At 42.5% G+C, this 24,056-nt stretch overlaps 1 protein-coding gene across 1 annotated transcript in view; it reads right to left on the reverse strand.

Annotated features, from left to right (window-relative positions):
• LOC130174952 (ephrin type-B receptor 2-like) overlaps positions 1–4,014 on the reverse strand; it is a 48,758-nt gene extending 44,744 nt beyond the window's left edge. Inside the window, 1 exon segment of the mRNA XM_056385206.1 lies at positions 3,802–4,014. Coding sequence (XP_056241181.1) covers positions 3,802–3,895 — 94 coding nt within the window. The 5' untranslated portion in view covers positions 3,896–4,014.
• Positions 4,015–24,056: the final 20,042 nt, after the last annotated feature.

The raw sequence follows: 24,056 nt of genomic DNA on the forward strand, positions 1-24,056 counted from the left end.
GGACTAGCTGCTCCACAGTGGACAGTCTGGCCATTGATGTGACACTGCTTTGGCTATCTGTCATAATGAAGCGACCATAGGCTAGAGAAGAACTGGGTCATGGGCTGTTTTGATGCTTGATGTTTTCTGTCACTGCTCCCAGAGGCAAAAGAGGACTGTACCATTCCTAACACTGAATATTGATTGGCTTAGATAACTGACTTCCACTGAGAAATGTCAGCAAAGGGCAGTGAGGCCACGCTGGCTTCTTTCCAAGAACAAACAAACAGTGTCGCCTCAAAGGAATGAAGACCGATGTGGAGGACTATGAATATCTTATCATGTTTTGTGTGAGGACGTATAAATTATAATAATAATAATAATAATAATAATGATACACATTACAAAATGTTTCACATGTTGTATTTGTGAAAATACTGCCTCATTCTTGAGCCTCTGAATGGATTAGTTAACTGACAACTGACAGCCAGTGTTGCTAGAAGACACACTTTCAACCTCCATAGTATGCTGCTGACTGATCATACAGATTGAATCTGTCTGTCCTTAACAACATTCATTGTTTGGGAGATCCCAATGTGGTGTTGTACACAATGTGTGGTCCATGTTACGATGGAAACAGAGCAGACTGTCAAAACATGGAGCAACGCACAGTCACATACAGAATGCTGAGGTGACAGATGCAGCTAATGCCTAGTTCAGGTCAGAAAGGACGGATTGTAGAGATGGGAAATGGGAAAGATTCTCATGTTTATGATTCGTGAACATTCACATTATTAGATGACTCAGAGAGTTGTATGATTATAGAGTTGTGTAAATGTAGCACTGATCTGTGAGCAGTGCTTTTCTTCACTATATGTAGAGGTGGACTTCATGCACTGACACGCATTTCCATAGATAATCCTCGTGCCAAGGCAGAGGCAACCAACAACCAACTGTGGTGTTCACAGGTTCTTTTATAACCTTGTTCATGCAGTCTTGATTTTATATATATAACATATTATATATATATATATATATATATATATATCATGGAATTTAGTATCGCGGTCTCTGTCTCAGTTTCACAACTGTAACATCCCTATAAACAACAAACACCAGACTCCCATGCAAAAATGATCCAGATCTGCCCCCAGTTATCATGGATTCCTCCCTGGCTCCTTCCCCATCACTCCACCAAGTTTGGGTCTGCACTTTTGTGTTCTATATATAATTATGTAATCCTGATGACAAACAAACAGACATGGATAAAAACATAACCTTATTGGCATAGGTAAAATTAAAAGGTGTAATGCAATAATTTAAAAAAGTACTAGGACTATCTTCGCATCAGGTCCCACAATAGAAATAGAAAAAATGATTTAGCCTCTAATGTTCCTCTTGGAGGCTGATAAGTATTTCCTCATACCATGATTGTGCCTAACCACAAGTCTTCCCATTACCAACACTGGTACAAGACATTGCAATTACGTGCAATGCAGCTCCAGCTGAGAGACAGCAAGCAGGCCCAACTACTCATCTGCTGGATGAGCACAAACATAACATCTGTGCTCCACGGCTGCAATCACCTCCTGGTAAAACTAACCAGAGCACAGAAAGGTACTGATTGGATGGCCTGTGACTAGTGCTGACCCATAAATCTTATTGTCATCATCATCGCGATATGAATGTGCACATCATGAAACATGATGAATTCAAAAATGAATTATTTTATTTACACACTCCTTGAATTCACAAGGTTTTCAAGCCTGGGCTGCAACCTCTCCTCTGTGATGCACACACATACACAATACACATACACAAACACACACAAACACACACACACACACACACACACACACACACACACACACACAGGTGGAGAGGAGTGAGAAGTGAACGTTTTATTGGAGTTGACAACAACTACAGTCGAGCAGTTTGTAATAAAATAGTAAGTATTTGATGAATACTTACTATTTCTCCGGGACAGTACCCGCCCTCCCCGCTCAGTTAGAACCCTGACCCTGTTCTAACTGAATTGGTTAAGTCATGTCAGCATCATCCATGATAACAGGCTTGAGTTTCAAGTGTAAAGTATACTTGATTGCAACACTGTTGCTACACAACAAATGGGCGCCAACATGTTTCTTTCTCCTCTGCAGAGTTTTCAGTGTTTAACAATGGCAAAAGTACCGACAGCTAAAGTAGCTAGCTAACACATTCAGACAGTAGAAAACAACAGTAAGACGCAGCTGGTGAGGTTGAGCATGATAAAGCTGAGGAGATCCTTAAAATGTGTCACAAATATTATTTCAATTTATTCCACTCTCATCCTTATATCCTGCATATATTTGAGTATATTTGAGTGCAGACAAATAGTTTTGAGCAGGAGCAGTGCAAATGTGCAGGCGACCAGAGGGAGGACCTGAACCTGAGGAAATGGTGAACGACCACGTTCTCAAATAAAGATGGAATAACTCCATCCTGGGTGTCAACCCATCCACCCATCCAGCGGACGCCGACTTTGATGCTCTTTATACGTCACCGGACTTCCTCCTTTGCTCCTGTCATAATTAATATGACCACTAGAGGTCACCTAACAATAAACAACTGGGAGAGAACAATCTCCATTATACAGCTGTTTTCATACTTCAAACGTAGTTTATTGGTAGAAATTTGAGGAGTATCTTTTTAAATTGGACCTGAAATGTCATCTGTTTGTTTTTTAATTCAGGAATTTAAATATAATTCTAACTTTCAAAATCAGTCCAATGTGTGACAGCAGAGGTTCCTCAGTCATATTGTGGGTCAGTGGAAAATCATTTAACATCATTATTGTCTCATCTAACAGCTGCAGTGTGTACTGAGTGTGTAGTGAGTGTATACTGAGAGTGAACTGAGAGGACACAAAACAAACCACTCGTCTGTGTAACAATGACTTACTTTGATTAAGTAAGAATTTGATTTGAGGCACAATTAAAAGTATCTCACAGAGAGGGTCCAGGTTAATCCAGCTCCACTGACACTTCAAATAAACATGAACCAAATATGATGTTGGCTAACTTTAAAAAATGACAGATGGATAGATAGATAGATAGATAGATAGATAGATAGATAGATAGATAGATAGATAGATAGATAGATAGATAGATAGATAGAACAGCCAACATTGTTTGGTTGCTAAGTATGAGTTTGTACTGACTGACCAGCAGAAGGTTAATAAGGTTTAAGAGGTTAAATAGCTTTTGTAATTCTGTAACTTCATATAAGGCAATAACAATACTAATAATGATTGGGTAGATGAGTAGATTATCATCCATTGATTCTCTATTCCACTCTCTGTCTGGTATCGGGTTCATTGGTCCAAAATCATTACACAACCACACTGACTGTCTTTCTTATAATTTCTCTATTATTTACATTCTTGTATTCCGTATTGTAAATATACTGTATTATAGTGTCGTGCAGTATGTAAGCCTCATGCAAAGGCACACAGTGCAGATGTAAGTAATGATAACAGACCATCATACTTGAGTCCAGTGGAGACAGGCGACTGCACTGATTACTGCTCACGCGGCCTGTACTGATGTCAGATACAGAACCAGAGAGGCAGATTTATTATTAACCTATAACATGTTAGCAACCTCAGTCTCCCACAGTGCACCGACATTTAACAGTACTTATACACACCTCACTGATTTTAATTTTCCTCCCGTTTTTTTTTTTGTTTTTTTTTGCAAGAGGCTGCTGGTTGAGCTCTGCTCCGCTGTCTATCTTATGCCACACGTTCATACACACTGAGAAACGAGCGGAACGCTGGCTTACCTTCCACAGCCCACACCGCCGGCAGTATCCACAGAAAACACAAGAAATTCATAATCATCCCCGCTATCCCTCCGTAAAACGCCGATGCGTTCATTGCGCAGCCGTCCAGCAGCGGGCCATTGACTGTGGATTCATTCAGAGCTGCAGAGCATCATCATCCTCATCATCAGCAGTGGTGGGATAAAGGCAGACGAGCTGCTGCTGCTGCTGAGGCCGGTTTGGGCGAAACCAAAAGAAAGGGGGCGTTAAAACACCGGAAAAACGACACAACACCGGCATCTCGCTGCATCAGCTGATCCTCAGGCGGGGCTGAGAAGGGCTGATCGTTCAGTCAGTCAACACATCAAAGCAATTACTACTGTAGCGTTCTTAAATATTAATTTGAGGTATTATACTAAGGTATGTATACTTTATAGCCTACTTCTACTCGGTTTTAACTTTTCAAGTTAAGGTTTTACGTAAAAATACATATAAGCCTATAAAATAAATGAATAGTTAAATATTAAATCAGTAGTTCATAACATATAAAGCAGCGCCTGACTGTGGCTCATTCTCACATATCGTTTAAGTTGTCTGTGGAACAAAGTGTTGAGTTATTCTGTTTGACATCACACCTCAGTCACTACGTCACACACACAGGTTTCCCTCAAGGAAGATGACACTAACCCCACTCTGGATGATGATTAAACCCTTAACATCACTCCAGCACTGTTACATCTAACAAAGGGAAAACATAACATTATTATACAAAAACATCCCCCACAACAACCTTTGTTTCCCACAGTCTTTGAATGAGTCCATCTCCTGTGGAAAGCTATTTAAGGCAAAGAGGCAATGTCCATAAAATGCCCTTAAAGCATATTGGATGCCCTTCTTATGTAACTGTAACCAAGTGTCCACAGCACAATATTTGCACACATACTGGAGGGAGGGTGGTGCTGATAATCAAACAACTCATATCTTGTGTGACATTACTTTTTACATACCTGACTCTGAAGGAGGAAGAACAAGGTAATACTTCTGTCAACAAAAATTCTGCTCCCCTATATCGTCATCATACCTATCACCTATTACCTATCATACCTGCTAAATCTAAACGGTTACTTAATATGCACAAGATATTAAGTACAGCTCATAAATATCTAGATTACTCATTACTTAACAGCAACTAACTAAAGTAGGCCTATAACATGTTGCTGTTCCCACAAGGTGGGAGAGGACTGCTCTGATTCCCTAGTCACTGGCATCAGTGTCCAATAAAAACTTGCCACTTTTGGATAGCAGTGAACAGGTGCAGAGGTTAGGCGACTTTTCAGTTCTTTGATTGCCGCCTGGCATTCGTCTGTCCATAATATTTTCCTCAGAATTGAGTGATTCCATATTTTTTTCCTCTGCTCGATCTAAAAAGCAATTGTGACTGACTACAACAATTTTCTTTATTTTTTTATTTTTATTGTTTCTTTTTTTGTTATTAAATTTTTTATTTGAAGAGAAAAAAAAAACAGGTCATACATGTACATCTCGTCAAGTCTTATCATCAAAGCATATATGGAAAGAAAATAGGTTAAAAAGATAAGGAAAGAAAAAAAACAAAAAAACAAAATCAAAATTCCTTCATTACAAAAGCACCTATACTCTCTATCACAGCACTCCTGAACAGGTACTGATACTACCTGCATTTATAGGTAACTTGTGTATCCGAAAAATGAGAAATGATTATTACAAAATAACATTAATAACCGTAATAATAATGAGCTTATGTGCCCCATATTCATCTTCCTTAGTCCATGGTTTCTCCTGTGAACATTACCTTATTGTGGGGTGAAAATCAACAGTAAGTCAAATAAAAATAGTAATTAAATAGTAATAAAAATAGTAAATAAAATAAAGATAGCTTGCTGCATACATGTATAACACTGACTGATAATAGTGTATTACTACACCAGAAACAGAAAACACAACCAGATGAGTGGAGTCAAAAACCAGAGGGGAGGGGTTATCACTTTAACCAGCATCTTGCCTATCAGTTGCTAGATAATTGGTCCAGACTTTCCAGTAACTTTCAAACTTATCTTGTTCCAGCTTCAGAATGAATGTTAGCTTCTCCATTATGAAAATATCCTTAACCACTTTGATCAACTCTTCGACTGTAGGAGAGTCTTTTGCCAACCATTTCCTTGTGATTGCTTTTGTACTTGCTAATAGTAAAGTATTATACATGTATTTGTTTTCAGGTCCCTTAACAGTGTCCGGTCTTAGCCCCAGACATAAGGTCTCAAACCCTGATGGAATCACTATTTTCATGATTTTCTCTATGTTCAATTTGATTTCTTCCCAATATTTTGAAATGACCCGGCAGTCCCAAAACACATGAAGATGTGTCGCCTTACTCTCACCACAGGATCTCCAGCAAGATGTACTTCCTCCCAGAGAAGTCCTTTACGCTTTAACTCTAAAAAACCTAAATACGTTTTTCCACCCAAATTTTTTCCCATGTTTCCATCTGCATTGTGATGTTACTCTCTTTCTCCCATTTCTCCTTTATATATTCAGTATCCCCTCCTTCTAGTTCTTGCAACACCTTATATATCTTTGATATGTTTCCACGTCCAGGGTCTGACCTGTAGCTGAGAAGAAATATCTTCATTAGTCCCAAATTAGTTTGTTGCAATTCTTCCTTTTCCATTATTTTCTCTAGGTAATGTCTAACTTGCAAAAAAGTATAAAAGTCTTGGTTTGTTAAACAAAATCGATTTTTAATATCCTGGAATTGTTGCAGTGTGCCCCTTTCATAGAGGTCAATATGTTTTATTAACCCTTTATCAGCCCACTGTTTAAATCTTACATCCATCCTGTTTGGTAAGAAATCTGTGCCATATCCTATCCATCTTATCATCCAGTATGGTTCTTTACCCTTGTTTTCATTGATTACCTTGTGCCAAATCCTCATTGACATTTAATCCATGGGTTTGTATCTTTTAGACAAGTAATCAACCCACCATCCCCTATAATTGCTTGTAATGGAATATCACTAGATATCTGACATTCTATGTCTTTCCACTTCGCTTTATAGGAAGGGTTGCAAATGTTAACCAGAATTTTTATCTGCACCGCTTGGTGATAATTTTTAATATTTGGGAGAGCAAGGCCTCCTTTGTCTTTTGTTAATTGTAGAATCTTGTAGCGAATTCTTGGCCTCTTCCCCTGCCATATGAAGCGTGATATTAATTTGTCTAATTCCTGAAATTTCCCCTTTGGAAGTTCAGCTGGTATGTTTTGGAACTAATATAGTAACCTGGGTAACAAATTCATTTTTATTGCTTCCACCCTCTGTCCTAATCCTAAAAAAGGGACAAGATTCCACCTGGTCAGATCGGATTTGATTTTAGAAAATAGTGGGTCATAGTTCTCTGATATAATCATGTTCAGGTGTTTTGGAATATTCACAACTAGATATTTAATTGACTTTGATTCCCAATTGACTTTAAATTCTTCTCTGATGGGTTGGCTAGATGAATAATTAAATGTCAAAATTTGAGATTTGTGGGTGTTTAGTTTATAACCTGATAATAAGCCATATTCCCTCAGGGTTGTGAGCAATTCTGGAAGGGAGGAGGTTGGGTGCCCCAAGTATATCAAAATGTCATTCGCGAACAGGGCAATTTTTGTGTTCTTCTTGCGACACCATGATCCCCTTTATCTTATCATTCTGCCTTATCCACTGACTCAAGGGCTCTATAAAGATGGCAAATAAGAGCAGGGATACAGGGCAACCCTGCCGACATCCCCTTTCTAGTTCAAAATTATTTGATAATCCTCCATTAATCCGAATTATAGCTGTTGGTTTATAGTACAAAGATTGTATTATTTTAACAAAATCATCATGGAACTGGAACCTCTCTAGTGTCTTGTATAAGAAAGACCAATCAACAGAGTCGAAAGCCTTCTCTGCGTCTAACCCCAACAAGACAACCTCTAATTTGTCTTTGTTTATATGGTTGATTACATGTAATGCCCTCCTAACATTGTCCTGTGTTTGCCTCTGTTTAATGAACCCTGTTTGATCCAACTGTATAATATCTGGAAGTATTGTCTCTAATCGTTTTGCTAAAATTGATGTGAGTTTATAATCCTGGTTCAACAAAGTAATTGGTCGGTAATTAGAGCAATTTGTCTTATCTTTACCATCTTTCGGTATTACAGTGATGATCGCTTCCCTCCAAGATGGAGGAATCTCTCCTTTTTTAATGACCCGATTGATTGTTCAAAGTAACAATGGTGATAGTAAGTCACTGAAAGTCTTATACCACTCCGCTGTAAACCCGTCTGAACCTGGGGATTTATTAGTTTTGAGTCTAGAAATTGCCTTTTCAGTTCTTCTTTAGTCACATTGGCCAATAAGACTTTATTCTGGTCTTTTGTAATTGTGGGGAGATTAAGTGAAGCAAGCAGAGATTCAGGTGACTTATCCCCCTTACTGACCATCCGGGTATATAGTTTTTTGTAATATTTTTCAAAACAACTGTGAATGTCCTGAAAGTCTAGTTTCATTTGTTTGGTGATTGGGTCTTTGATTTTATATACTCTCTGCTTGTTGTTTTTTAAATTTATAAGCCAGAATTTTACTTGATTTATTACCTACTTCATAGTACTTCTGTTTCAAAAAGGTTAATTTCTTCTGAACTTTGACCTCGTAAATTTCTTTGATCTGGTTTTTAATTTCCTTAATTTTCTGCGTAATATCCAATTGGACATCTTTATTATGTGGTGGGGAATAAAAAGTGTAGACTCTAGTTGTAGGATTGAACTCCCTCCATACGTCACAAATGCCCATCTCTCTTATCATCTTTCTCACCTTTTTACTTACTGAATTAGTCTGAGTGACTCTTGACACATCCCACTCTGGATTCAGTCTCAAATTAAAGTCACCACCACAGATCACCATTCCCTGGGCTTTTGTAATCATTAGGTCAAAGATTTGTCTATAGAACTCCCACGTTGCACCTGGGGGTGCATATACATTTAAGAGAGTGGCTTCTGACCCTTCTAATTTTCCTACAAGCATATTATACCTTGCTTCTTTGTCTGAGATTTCTGATATCTTTTCGAAAATTACTCTTTTCGATATCAGTGTTGCCATTCCCCTTCTGTGTCCTGTTTTATAGGACGATGAGTAAACCTGGTTAAAGCCCTGCCTATTAAGTTTAGCGTGCTCAGAATCGGTTAAGTGGGTCTCTTGCAGGAATATAATATCTACCTTGTCTTTTTTCATTTTGCCCCAAATTTTACTTCTTTTTTACCGGATTAAGTACGCCCTTCACATTGTAAGAAGCCAATCTAAGTGGAATTTTAAGACTTTTCATTATAAAATCAAGTGTCACTTTTAATCTTACCACCCCCCCTCCACTCAATCACTATAAGAGCACGAACACAAAAAAGAACATGACTAGAAAAGTCCCAAGAAAACATGAACTTAAAACATTTTGCCAATGTCTCAAGATGAACTTCCTGTTTTGGGGTCTTGTTTGTTACCCTGAAGGAGCCGGGATGTTTTGCCGGCTCGGAGGGAAATTCTCCATTCATCTCCAAATGTGGAGGGCCCTCCTTTAAATTTTCAGAATGGTCCATGCTTTTAGCTAAGTCAGATCTTCCCCGATCATATATGTTATTTTATTGTAATTTACCTAACCCAAACACCTCCCATGGTAGTGGTTTATTAATTGTTTGTTTCACAGCCACTACTACTATGCCTCCTTACCGTGGACAATCCGCGCCGGGGCATAACAAGTTCAACGGTCAGTCCTTTTGAAAGCGTCCAGTCTCTTTTTAAAACCATCCTGCAGGGTCTCTGGCTGCTGCTCCGTTCCTCTCGGGGACCGGACTTTGCACCACATCAGGTTTTTCACTCTATTAGACCAGCTCGCCGGTGGTTTATATATCATCACGGACAAACCTCTCTTCACCATGTCCGTCGTGGCCTCTTCTGCAGAGTTGTACAGGCACGTCTCTCTCTCGTAGAACACCCTCATTCTGGCTGGGAAAAGGGGTCTGGAACCGTATATTACTTTCGCGCAGCACCTTTTTCGCCTCCACGTATTCCCGGCGCTTCCAGAGGGTCTCCGGTGCATAGTCGTGGTCCACAAAAACTCTTCTCTCCTGATGTAGAAACCCCTCTTTTCCACCACACCAGTTTCAGGATTTCTTCTTTAGTTTTACTGCTGGAGAACTTAACAACTATCGATCTCGGGGGAGACTGGGCCGGGGGCTTCGGTCCCAGTGCGTGATGCGCACGCTCAATCTTCAGGTCGTGGGTGGGAGGCAGCTCCAGCTTCTCCCTTTGCAGATTTTCCACAAATGTTATCATCGATGTGGAGTTGCTCTCCGACCCTTCCTCTACGCCGTGGATTCTTATGTTCTCCTGTCTTGCTCTTCCCTCTTGATCCGTTAGCTTTTCTTCCAACTTAGCCTGTAGCTTTAGCAGTTCCCTCGTAGCTTCTTCCAGCCCCTGCACTCTTTCTTCGGTCTCTGAAATTCGCATTTCAGCTTGCTCGACTCTGCTGTTAGTTGCCTTAATGTCTTCTCGTATCTCTCGGAGAGTGTCAACGTTTTCACGCCGAAACTCTCTCAGCTCTAGCAGTATCATCTGCAAGCTAACCATGTCCGCATCCACCTGTAGCTCCGCCATGTCAGGCGGGCTACTTGTGCCGTCCTCGACCGACTCTATCTCGGCTGTTTGTGCTCTTTCCCTCGTCTGTGAAACATGTTTTTGTTTTGATTTGGGCATATTATAAACGCCTATAAAACTTCTTCAGTTAATATGAAACAATCTCTCAAATAAAATACAGCGTTTTCTTGATGATCGAGGAGCTGCAATAGTATGCTGCCTACCTCATAGCTGCTAGACCTTTTATTGTCCTTTTATTGACCTTTTATTGTTTCTTAAAGCCAGAAGGCTGAGATTTTAAATAATGATAGTTTTATGGCATGTCTGTGATTTGCTTTTTTTCTACAAAATTAAACAATTGAGTGAACAATCCTCCAAGATAGGTGATTCCATAATTTTTGCCAGGGGTTGTAGCAGTAACAAGTCAACGAGCAAATCACACTGATTTATCATCTCTGTGTGAGATCTGCTAGTTGTCAGATGACGGCCCCTCCCTGGCGGTGGAAGGCTCCTCATCACGAGTGATGGGTGGAGAAGTGGGGAGGACTCTCCGGCAAAGGTACCTGGGGGGGGAGCCGAGGTCCTTGTCGGGGTGACGCTGGTGGAAATCAGTGATGAGGGGAGGATCAATGATGTGACGAGCAGGGACCCAGGAACTTTCTTGATGACCGTAGCCCTCCCAGGCGACCAGATACTGGAGCCCATGGCCACGCCGATGAGAGCACAGCAAACGGAGCTCAACGGAGAAGACTGGACCACCGTCAATGAGCCAAGGGGGAGGAGGAGGTGGAATAGTGGGCACCATGGGTCTTGGTCCATGGGACCGGCTTAACTCTGGAGACGTGAAACGTAGGATGGACACGCATGGAGCGGGAAAGCCTTAACCTCAATGCCGCCAGGTTGATAACCTTCTGGATTGCAGAAGCACAGATGAACCTGGGGGCCAGTTTCCATAGAAACTGTTGGGACCAGTTTGAGGGGTTCTCAGAGACCATGCAGCGAACTCACGTGGACCCACTGAAGCACCTCGGACCTCAGGGCTGGGGGAACGTACAGGCGGTCCGGGGGACAAGTGCTGGGCCCAGGCTGACCCTCAGTGGCGGACCTCATCCTCTCCTCGATTTCCCAGGTAAGGGTGGCAACAACGCAGGGAACTGAGGAGATGAGGTTGGGCCCTGAGGCAGAGTCTGTTTCCCCCAGGATCTGCAGTGACAAGGCGACAGGCTTGACGTTGGGGGACCCAAGACGGTAGGAGAGGGAGAAGTCGAAGCTACTGAAGAAGAGAGACCACCGGGCTTGACGGATTTACTCAAGGTTTTTATGATCCATCCATACCAGGAAGGGATGCTTGGTCCCCTCAAGCCAGTGCCGCCACTCCTCCAATGCCAGCTTGACAGCCAGGAGCTCCCAGTTGCTGATGTCGTAATTTCTCTCGGCAGGGGACAGACGCCAAGAGAAGAAAGCACAGGGTTGAAGCTTCTAGTCTGAGGCTGCACCCTGGGATAGGATGGTTCCCACTCCCACGTTGGAGGCATCCACCTCCACGACAAACTAGCGCTCAGGATCTGGCACTGGCCAGGATGGGGGCTGAGGTGAACTGGGCCTTGAGGGTGAGGAAGGCCTCATTGGCAGACAGGGTCCAGTGGAAAGGCACCTTGGAGGAGCTGTAGTTACAGATGAAGCGGCAGTAGAAATTGGCAAACCCCAGGAAGCTTTGCTGTGGAGGCGTGGAACTCATACTTCTCTGCCTTTCTGAAGAGTGAGCTCTCGAGGAGCTGTTGCAGGACCATCTGGACATGGTGGATGTGTTCTTCGCGAAACTTAGAGAAGATGAGGATGTTATCAAGGCAGACAAACACGTAGTGATTCAACATGTCCATCAGCACGTTGTTCACAGAGGCTTGGAACACGGCCTGGGCATTGGTTAAGCCAAAGGGCATAACAAGGTACTCGTAATGACCAGTGGGTATCTTCCACTCATTGCCCTCCTGGATCCGGACCAGAATATGGTGGCCCGAGGAGAAGCTCGAAGGCGGAAGAAATGAGTGTGTCACACTCTGGCCTGAGTGAGGGTAGGTTGGCAAAAGGCTGACTGGAAAACAGTGTACTTTAATCTCAAATGTTGGTGGCAGGAAGCATGACAAAGTCAGTTTGGTGCAAAAAAAAAAAAGAAGTTTTTTTTGTCCTTTTCTTCCAGACAATCCAAAAAGATGAATACAACACTCAACCTGTCTACACTGCAGCACAGCCCTTCTCTAACTGCCCGGGCAGTGTAGACCTCCCTCCATTTTATAAAATAGGCCCCTCCCCCTGGACCATACCATCTTCTAATGGAATTAATTAAGTAATCAATTGAGGGCCACAGGCCGTTTCTCATATCAGAAACCCTTATAATAATATATTTACATTTGCTAACACACATTACAGGCATATTCACAGAATTCACATAATATCCCAAACTAGGGATACAGAAACAACCACGTCTAACACCCCCATCAACTGGTATGGTGCAGTGGGATGGACTGAGCATGCTCCTAATTCACTCAGGCACTACAAAAGCCAGCTGGATGCCATGCTCAGGTCCTTTGACACTGCCCAGAACCAGGAAGTGCTGTGGTAAGAAAAGAAACAAATTAATTTTCAACAATGGCCTTCAACCTTTAAACAATAAAAAATTTACTCAAAATGGTGTGTGTGTGTGTGTGTGTAACACAAAACGTGTGTTTGTATTGTAGGAGAAAATAGCACAGGAAACTTGCTAAGGTGTTAAATGTAGTTCAGTGTGTGCACTCACCAACTAGCAGTAGCAAGGTACCTGGCTAACATGTGCCATGTGAATTGTATGGTGGTGTGGGGAGCTGGTGTGGTGTGTCAACAGCGGCAGGGGAAACTGTCACCACCCCCCCTCTCCTGGCGCAGCCGTGGTGGTCATCCGAGACAGGTAGTCGGCCAACTGGTTGTTCTTGCCAGGTCGGTGCCGGATCCTGAAACTAAAGGGTTGCAAATCGAGATACCATCGGGTGATCCTAGCATTGCGATCCTTCATGGTATTTATTCTGCCCTCGCAATACGACGTCAGCTTTGTACAGCTAGACAGATAGTTAACAGCAATGGAAAAGGGAAACTCCAGAAGTTTAGTTGAGGATTGATGTTATATCTTTCATTCTTTTCTTCCTCAGTTTTATTTCTTAAGTTTTTCTCCATTAATTCTGTAGACTGAAATAAACAGAAAATAAACATTACAAAAGTGTAACATCTGTAGCCTAGTGTCTTTTACACCATAAAATATAACGTTACACATTTACACAATAAATTACAGATCTTCTTAATTGGAGAGATGAAATAAACATCTGCAGTATAATCAAACTCACTGCTACACCGTTATCAGTATGAATCAACAAATCCACTAATCAGTCTGAGGCGTAGCTGCCACTGGGCAGGTTAAATATTACGTCGGTAAAACAACAGGAATTTACCGCGAGTGTAACTTATGAAAACCGATAGTTACAAACGTAATAAAATGCACTATTAAAGTAAACATATACATCACACAGTAAACAAAAAGCTGACGTGTAATTACTTACAGACAAAGATTTAACCAAGCTCTGTTTTGAAGCAGACTCGTGTGTGATTTGTTGTTGCTCGGCTCGGTCCGTCACTGAAACGAGTCCGACTAGGAACTATGACTAAACGCCGAAGGGCGGAACAGTATTGATCCAAGACAGAGCTCTGTGATCGGTTTCCACGTCAAATTCCCTTCCAAGGAGATAATAGCGCAGACTCTCTAGAGCCCATTTAATGACCAAGCCCTCTTTTTCAATAGTGGAATACATGGTCTCCCGAGGTTCCAACTTACGACTGAGATATAACACCGGTCTCTCCTCTCCCTCATCCCCTTGCATCAGCACAGCTCCAATGCCCACTTCCGAGGCATCCACCTGGACAACGAAGCATTTCTGAAAGTCAGGACTACAAAGAACAGGTGAGGAACACATGGCATCCTTGAGAGCCGTAAAGGACTGCTCACATTCTGGGGACCATCGCACTGCGTTAGGCTCACCTTTCCGAGTCAAATTTGTGAGGAGTGCAGCAAGAGTGGAGTAGTGGGGAACGAAGTTAGAATACCACCCAACAAGGCCTAGAAACAACCTCACCTGTTTCTTGGTGCGTGGGCACTGGGCATTATGGATGGCTTCAACTTTGTCCACAAGATGGCGGATATGACCTCCTCCAAGCTGGAACCCCAGGTACTGGACTTTACTCTTGACCCACTCACACTTCTGATCATTGAGGGTCAGGCCGGCCCTGTCGATGCAGCTCAGGACCTGTCTCAGATGACGGAGATGGTCCTCCCAGGAATGGCTAAAGATGACGACGTCATCCAGGTAAGCAGCACTGAGGGATTCAAGGCCTGGGAGAACAGCATCCATAAGCCTTTGAAAGGTTGCTGGTGCTCCATGCAGTCCAAACGGCATTACTGTGAACTGGTACAGCCCGGTTGGTGTACGGAAAGCAGTGTAACTCTTTGATGTCTCCTCCAGTGGAATCTGCCAATACCCTTTGCAAAGATCCAATGTGGTTATGTATGTGGCAGTCCCAACCCGCTCAACAAGATCATCTATGCAAGGCATGGGGTAGGCGTCGAAGCAGGAGACTGCATTAACCTTCCTGAAATCAATACAGGGCCGTTGAGAGCCGTCCTTCTTCGACACCATTACCATGGGACTGGACCACTCGCTCCTAGATGGCTCTATCACCCTGAGATCAAGCATCTTCTGGACCTCATCCTTCAGAGACCCCACCAACCGTTCTGGGATGCGGTATGGCCTCTGACGAATGGGAGGAGTGTCTGCCTTTTGGAGTCGGATGGTGTGCTGGATCCGTGTCGTCCGCCCTGGACCATCTTGGAACAGCTCCGGCAGCTCCTGAAACAGCCTCTGCAACTCTTGTTGGTGTTGTAGGGGCAGGTGCTCCAGATGAGGGCTTTTTGGCTGGAGGAGTTGTTGCAGGTTAGAGTCGAACTCACCATCTTCCTCCTTAACCTGACGCACCTTGGCAGGCTCACTCTCTTTCCACTCTTTGAGCAGGTAGATGTGATAAACCTAGGACGCTTTCCCCTTGTCCGGGTGAGCCACCTCGTACGTCACTGGTCCCATCCTCTTCAACACCTCATAAGGCCCCTGCCATTTGGTTAGCAATTTGTTGCTGCTGGTTGGTAGTAGGATCAGGACTCTCTGACCTAGTGTCAGCTCCCTCTGCTGAGCCCGTTTGTCATACCAGCACTTCTGGTCTCGCTGTGCCCTCTCCAGGTGGACTTGGGCCTCCTCACGGTACCTCTCCAGGCGTTCATACATTTGGAGCATGTAGGTCAGGATACCTTCAGGTGCTGGTTTTTTTTTTTTTTTAGAAATATGTTTATTGATTTTCAATGTAGAGAAAAATGAAAAAAAAAAATAAAAAGAAAATAAAAAGAAAACATAAGTAGAGGAAAAAAAAAAAGTAAAGAACACAGCACATCAAGCATTACAACGATATTTCATGGTCATAAAATGAGTATCTACTATAGTCAGAATATACAAGCAGAAAATAAATAAACAATAATAATAATAATAATAATAGTAAAATAAATAGGTCAGTAGACATATACAAGATCATACTCTTGTTTCCACTGTGAGGCTTTTTACAATAGCCAGTGCCTATGGGCTCACATTTTTAAGGTAATTCAGTACTGGGTCCCATGTTTTATCAAACGTATCCCCTCTATCTTCATTGTAGAATCTCAGCTTCTCCAGATGTAAAGTGTTTGACAGTTCTCCCAACCATAAGTTATAAGTAGGCACAGAGTCCGTTTTCCACACTCGCAAAATCAGCTTTTTAGCAATCACCATCCCAAATTGAACTGCTTTTCTTTCAAATTTATTAACAGAAGAAAGGACACTTGTGGCCCCTAGAATGGTAACCAGAGGGTTGGGTGCCAGATTTTTACTAAAAGCCTTAGAAAAACACTGAAAAATACCTCTCCAAAATAAATAAAGTTTACTACATGCCCAGAATGAGTGTGCTAAAGTTCCTATCGAAGATTTACATTTCCTTCAGGTGCTGGTTTTGTGGTCGCCTCCCATTCCTTCCTCAGGAGATCCATCTGTCCCTGTACAGGCCATCCATACAGGAGCTCGAATGGGGAGAAACCAGTGGACACTTGAGGCACCTCCCTGTAGGCGAACAGGACCAAAGGTAACCACTTTTCCCAATCCTGGCCGGTATCAGAGACAAACTTACGTAACATCTGCTTCAGCGTTTGGTTGAAACGCTCAACCAGGCCATCAGTCTGGGGATGGTATGGGGTTGTCCGTATGCCCTTGATGCCCAGTTCCTTATGCAGCTGTTTCATCAGGCCAGAAGTGAAGTTGGTAGCTTGGTCCGTGATGAGCTCATCTGGCACTCCTACATGAGAAAAAAGCTGGACAAGGGCGCCGATTATCTTTGGTGTCTTGATGCTTCGGAGGGGAAAGGCCTCGGGGAATCGTGTGGCATAGTCACAGATCACAAGGATATATTGATAACCAGCACTACTGTTCTCCAGAGGACCCACCACATCCATCGTTATGCGCCGGAAAGGGGTACTGATGATGGGTAATGGATGTAATGGAACTGGCTTGGTTTTGATGTGTGTGGTGACCTGACACTCTGGGCATGTAGTGCAGAAATGTTTGACATCATTAAACATTGTTGGCCAGTAAAACCGTGACCCCAACCTCAAATACGTTTTCTGCTGGCCTAGATGGCCTGACCAAGGGATTGTATGGGCCAGGTGTAATACAAGAGGCCTATAACTGGTTGGTACCACCAAGCATTTACCTGCACCCCCCATTGCATACAGAATGTAATTTTCAACCATAAACCTTGGACCGGAATCTTGTTTCCCCTCCCCATCCTCAACCATCTTGTACAAGAGAGACAGAGAAGGATCAGACATTTGCATTTGACTAATGTCACTGGGAATGTGCCATTTGACACCCCCAGGCTCAGGGTAGGCTTCTGCCTTAGCGAGGGTGCCTTGCATTTTCTCGATGCAACGACGTCGCAGCTTTCTTGGACCTTTGGAACCACCCTCACACAGATCACAATCTGCGAGGGGCTCCAGACCAGCTTTTACCTGGGACCTTGTTACCACAGCACACATTTCAGCTTTTCGTTGTTTTCCTGTAATGAGGTCTCGCAGGATTGGCAAATTCCTCCCCAGGATACAATCAACAGACAGGAGGATCAGAACCAGGTGAGCAGTCAGCGGGGCAGACGAACCAGGAAGGAGCAATCAAAACCAGATGAAGGATCGGGAAACCAGCAGGAAAGCACTCATGTAGCGACTTCGGAGCTGGAGAATGCCAAACAGCCACAGGGACAGGCAGACGTGGACCAGGAAGCACACAGGCAGAACTCGTTGTCAGGGGCAGGAGGCTGAGGCGTTTACCAGGGCAGAGACGAGACAGGATGGGCAGGGACGAGCAGAGTCGATATAGGGAAGTCAGTCCGGAGATGAACGCTGGAAAGTCTTGCATGATACTAAGAACAATCTGGCGAGTGAGTGAACAGCGGATGCATATATACTGGCCTGATTGGAGATGGAGTGGTGAAGAGATGGTGAAAGCAACCTAAGCCTCCTCAGAAGCTCAGAAGCAAACATGCAGTGTTGCACAGAGAACAACAGGGAACAGTTCTTCAGGAAGGGGCCACAGGTCTCAAGGTCACCTGCATAGCATTCTGGGGTTCCCCCCCTGGGTCCAGGGATGTTTCTGAGCGGTGAGGGTGCAGGAGTCTGTGTAGCTGGGGAATGATTCGGAACTGGAGCCTGGTTCAAGGCGGTTGTTAGCTGCTGCATCTGGACGCATCATGGGCTGCTGTTGAACATCTTGCTTCGGCTTGTGAGGCAGCCATCATGGATTCATGCTGCTGGAGGGCGCTCTCAATCCTCTCAAAGCAATTCTGTGGTGAGGAGGGGTGTGCTGGGTCCATGACTGGCCAGATTGTACTGTAACGGGTGTTGGTTGGACCCAGTTGCAGCACAAAACACCACAGGTAAGATTGGTAATGACTTTTATTTGCATGAATGAGGAGCAGGAAGATCGGAACCAGGTGAGCAGTCAGTGACGAACCAGGAGGGAGCAGGCAGGGTAATCGGAGCCAGCGAAGGATCAGGAAACCAGCAGGGAAGTACTCACAAGACGAATGCTTCAATGTCGGAGCTGGAGAACACCAAACAGCCACAGGGACAGGCAGACAGGAACCAGGAAATGCACAGGGAGAACTCATGGTTGGGGACAGAAGGCTGAGGCGTTTACTGGGGCAGAGATCAGGCAGGATGGTCAGAGACGAGCAGAGTCGATACTGGGGAGCCAGTCCGGAGTTGAACGCTGAAAAGTCTTGCATGAGTACAGAGAACAATATGGCAATGAGTGGGTGGACCAAGGCTGCTTAAATACTGGCTTGATTGGAGATGGAGTGCAGCTGGGAGCAACAGGTGGGGACAGTGAGGCTGATGAGGAGGTGTGGCAGAGTGGAGAGTGAGACGGAGGCGGGGTAAGTGGCAAAACATTGAAGCAGCAGGTGAGAAGCAGAGCAGGCTGTGACAGAAGCTGGCGACTGGAGCATAGAGTTGGCTAGTTAGTTAGCAGTGAATGTATGTGAACCTTAGGCTGGTTCGAACCCGTGATAGGCGAAATCCGTGAAGTAGTAACCCTTTTTTTTTTTTTTACAATTATTATACAATGAAATACTCTATAATACATTGAAACCAAAGAACAAAACCTTTTTACAGGCCCAAGCATTTGTTTAACAAATAAAAGTACTGTATAAACGTTTTTTTACAAATAACTACTGTACTGTAAAATAATTTTAATCATCAATACGAACTGAAGGCTTCAAATTGCGGAGATCAGCACCGCCCCACCGTGACCAGAGTAATTGGATTAGAACAGGTGTAGGAGCAGTTTTAGTTAGTGTTGGCAGATTATATTATTTTTATTATTTTTTATTTTGGCTTTAGATTTCATTATTGATTTGGACACACGGTGGCAGTAATGGGAGACACACACAGGATATATGTTGGGTATAGGTGGGAGGAAGTAGGTAGGCACAGGAAGTGGGAGGGCACACAAGTTTTCACCAGACCTGAGGCAGAGAGGACAAAGGGACAACACCTGTAGAGAAAGTGGTATGTTGGAAACCTTCGGGGTTATGTCAATAAAACGACAATTAAACCTGCAAGGATGACTGGACATTGATTCTGTCTTTTTGGGTCTGCGTAAAGACAACTGGCTGCCCCTCCTGTGCAAGTAATGGCAATATGGGAAATTGGATGAACAATGAAAATTGCTATTACAACGGGAGAAAATGAAAAATGATTATGAAAAAAAATACAAAGTACAGTAGGACAAATTGTGACTCGCGCGTATTTCACTGCTCTTCTGACTGTGCCGCTGCATCCTGACTCCGCTCTGTAGCGTTTTTTTCTTCTAAAGCCCGTGGTGCAGGTGTGTTTAACTTTTTCTGCGATAGTTAGCATCTTCCTCTGCCTTTTGGGCCCGACCGCAAGTGCCTTTGTCGATGCAGAACGTTTTGTCGACATTATGGGTTTTAGAGAAAATTTGCAAACTTCAATTTGGCAAGCTGTTTCACGTACATGTACATATTAAACCGTAACGTTATTGACACACAGGTAGAGAAGAAGCGGGGAGATTGTTTAGCCAATCAGAATGCAGAACACAATGCACAATGCAAATCGGTGAAGCAGCGAGAACGTGAAAGGTGAAGCGCGTTATAGCGAGGGTTCACTGTACTGAACGGAAGGCGGTTGAAGAAATACCTTCTGAATGCCGTGATGAGAGTTGTGTTTGGCACAGTCTCTCCCTAAAGGGATTTGCCAAAATCCTGTTGCGCCGTCCAGCAGTGAGAACACACTTGTACCAGCCAGCTTGGGGAGTATATCATCTAGAGTAGGTAAGATACATTTTTCTCACTCCACAACACATATTCTCACACATCTATTTTTGCTGTGCAATGTCCTTATAAGTATGGGTCTAATCTGACATTTGAATGAATTTTGTGAGTTGTCGGATTATATAAATATACATATAACCAATTTAATTACTTTTACAAACCTAGTCCACTTTTACAGGTTTAAGTTGAACTGAGGACTCATTATAGCCACAAAAGCCGCTTGATTTGATACAATGCAACATAACTTTGCTGAGTGAATTGTACAATCAAAACAGTAGGAGGAGATTTTTGATTTTTCCATTAATTTGGCTGTGTTACTGTAATGCACAACGAATTCATTTTGCCAAGGGTGTTTTTTTTTTTGTTTTTCATCCTCATCCTCCCATACTATCTCTTTAATACACTATGTACACAAAATAGTTACACTCACAACCGAAGGTTAAAAATGTTTTTTCTTATTGAACTGTATTTGATCTCTCTGCCATTACAGCATAAAACCTTGCATAGGCTTTTATTCTGAAGTCCTGGTTGCAAAATTGTATTTTTTACTTTTTTTGACTGGATGAAATTATATTTGGCCTATGGAGCAAATACATTTATTTTCCTGGTGTTCACTAGGGGCATAACTGCTCTATTATGGTGCATTGCAGGCCACTGGAATAAATGGCATTCAAATGCAATAGAATATAGGCTAATATATTATACCTCATAGGTGCAGTACATTTCTGTACATAATTTACAGTAGGCTATTGAGCTTTGAAGATGTGAGTGTGTGTGCACATGCTCAGAACCTCACTCCATGAATGTGGAATAATTTAAATGAGAGTGGCACGAAGGTGGTGGCTGCGGTCGAATGAAGAAAGGAGTTACATCGAATATTTATCTGGGATGGATGGATGGATGCTTTATTTATCCTCTAGGGGAAATTCATCACAGTATTTGATTAGAAAGTGACATTGACATGTTAGTATGGCATTACTCGCAGAAATATGGCCAACCAGGGGGAATACAGAAGAGTAGCAACTGAACTGTTAAATTACACTTTAGCGGCCTCACAGGAAAGCACCATTATTTGACTGACGTGACTACGGTTCAGAGTTTTGTGGTATGTTAGTCTTACAAGTCCATCGATCTTAAATGACAATTACTCCAGGGGTAAGAGAAGCACTAACTTTTGCTCTGATATTTTATCAATTACAAATGTTTTCCAGAGTGCTTCTTCTATGTATAGTTAATTGGAAATCAGTTTAATAACAGAAGGCTTTGAGTTTATCTCTGGTTAGGCATCATGCTCAGCCACTGCACAATCTAACTTTTGGTTCATTCCTGTTTGTTTGTGTGGCAGAGATGATCATGACAGTCCACAGTGAACACCTTGATGGACAACATGTGTCTTCAAGCAAAACTGGTAACAATGTATGCTTTAAGTGCAAGATTCTTGAACATCATTGCTGTGTCAGACTATCCTATGATGAGCTCCCCCCTCTGTCAAGTCTGGACTAAGTGATTACTCATGATCAACCAGGGCAAGTGGCAGATTTTTACATGATTTTGAATCATTCTACATGGTTTATCCTGCATATGTATGGACACACTCTTTATTTCAAGATCTCAACACTGCTTTGTGAGTATACTGGACTAAGTATTGAATCAGTTCAATTGTCTTTCACAGTGAGTGTGTAAATGCAAAAACAGTTTATGGATTATAGTCTGTACTGTGGTCTACAGCGGCCTTCATTCATTTCCTTTGTAATTTACCATAAGCATTTGTTGACTGTAAAATCTATGCCAACCAACTCTATTGTCCTATGTGTTGTACTGTATTTTTTGTATAAATTCTGGCAACCACAACTGCTATTAATTTACTGTTAAGTTTAACTTTGCAATAAAATACTGTAATGGATCATACATTTGTACAGTTTTTATCACTGAGATAGACTGTAATTAGGTTTACAGTGGATGAAACGTAAAAATAAATCTAATCAACATCATGAATGTGAAATAGTGAGGTGATGTGCATGTAATGCAGAAGAAGTAAATGGTTTTGGTGCTTATGTGATCATCTGAGGTGGCAACGTGGTGCCTGTGGTAAATTGTCATGGTTGATACTAGGTAGGTAGGTAGGTACTTTATTTATCCCCCTACAGAAATTCATGTGTCCATTAGCTCATTGTTGATATTTATAATAACAGTTAATAATAATAAATAATAAACAATAACAATTAGATTAGCCCACTTCCTTTCACTGAATTGTTGTATAGCCTGATGGCAGTGGGAACAAAGGATTTTAAAAACCTCTCTGCTCTGCAGCGCAGTGAGATGAGACGTTTGCTGCAGCTGTAGCTGCTTCTCTGCTCTGCCAGAATGATGTGGAGAGGGTGGTTGGTATTGTCCAAGATGGCCTCCATCTTACATTGCATGTGTGGCACATAGGATAGTTATTTAATATTATTTATTAATTGAATTGCCCACTCAATAATGTGTGTTGTTTATATGTATATATGTTTTTATATTTTTACAGAAACCCCCCATTAAATTTTTAAACATTCGTATTCCAGGCACGAGACCACCTGTGAGGCTATAAGCTGTGGGCGAGCTGCAATCCTCAGTTGGCAGTTAACGTTTTTAAGTAAGGCAACTGAAGAGCAGCTCACCCACAGTGCATTTGTTATTTGTCCTCACAGGTGGGTAAATTAGGTGAAAAAGGGTTGTACATGTTGTAAATATTGTGTGCTTTCTGTTTTGTGTATTGTTATGTGCTTTTGATAATTTTGCTTATATGTTAAATGTGTAACTGTCGGTGTTAGCTTAGTGTTTCTAACGGAAGCAAGTGAGAAGTGTAGTTTGCCCTCCTCCGGTGGTAGATGTGTGTGTGTAAGTTAATGTTACAGTGTTTTGTGGTCTATATTTTGTATATTTCGTCATTAGGTCCCAATAGTTTTGTTAATTTGTTATTTTCTAACTGGGCAGTTAGTTAACAGTGTATAACAGCTACAGCACAAGCTGCAGCTGATTAACATCACAGCGCAGTCTACCACTGCTAGGCAACCAGAAAGCGCTCAGATACATTGTAAATATGATTGCTTTGTGAATTAAAGGGGACATATTATACTCCTTTTCAACAAGTTTAAATACAGTCGTGGTCAAAAGTTTACATACACTTGTAAAGAACATAATGTCATGGCTCTTGAGTTTCCCGTTATTTCTACAAGTCTGATTTTTCTCTGATAGAGTGACTGGAACAGATACTTCTTTGTCACAAAAAACATTCATGAAGTTTGGTTCTTTTATGACTTTATTATGGGTTAAGTAAGTGGAAAGAATAAAGGTGGAGGACTGGTTCTGCTTGTGAACAATAGAGGGTACAACCCCAGTCACATCATAGTGAAGGAGAAGATCTGCTGTCAGGATATTGAACTGTTGGCAGTTGGTCAGGAAAAGGTCAGTGTGAGGCCCTAGGTCTCTGTGCCCCAGCTACTGCACTAAATCTGACTAGCTTTGAGACACTGAGGCGGCTCCTCCAGACAAAGCTGTGGTTTGATGCTGATACTGCTGGTGCTAGGTTTGATAACAACAGACCTTGGATGGGCATTAA

The sequence above is a fragment of the Seriola aureovittata genome, chromosome 9, assembly GCF_021018895.1.
Source record: "Seriola aureovittata isolate HTS-2021-v1 ecotype China chromosome 9, ASM2101889v1, whole genome shotgun sequence".
Classification (NCBI taxonomy): domain Eukaryota; kingdom Metazoa; phylum Chordata; class Actinopteri; order Carangiformes; family Carangidae; genus Seriola; species Seriola aureovittata.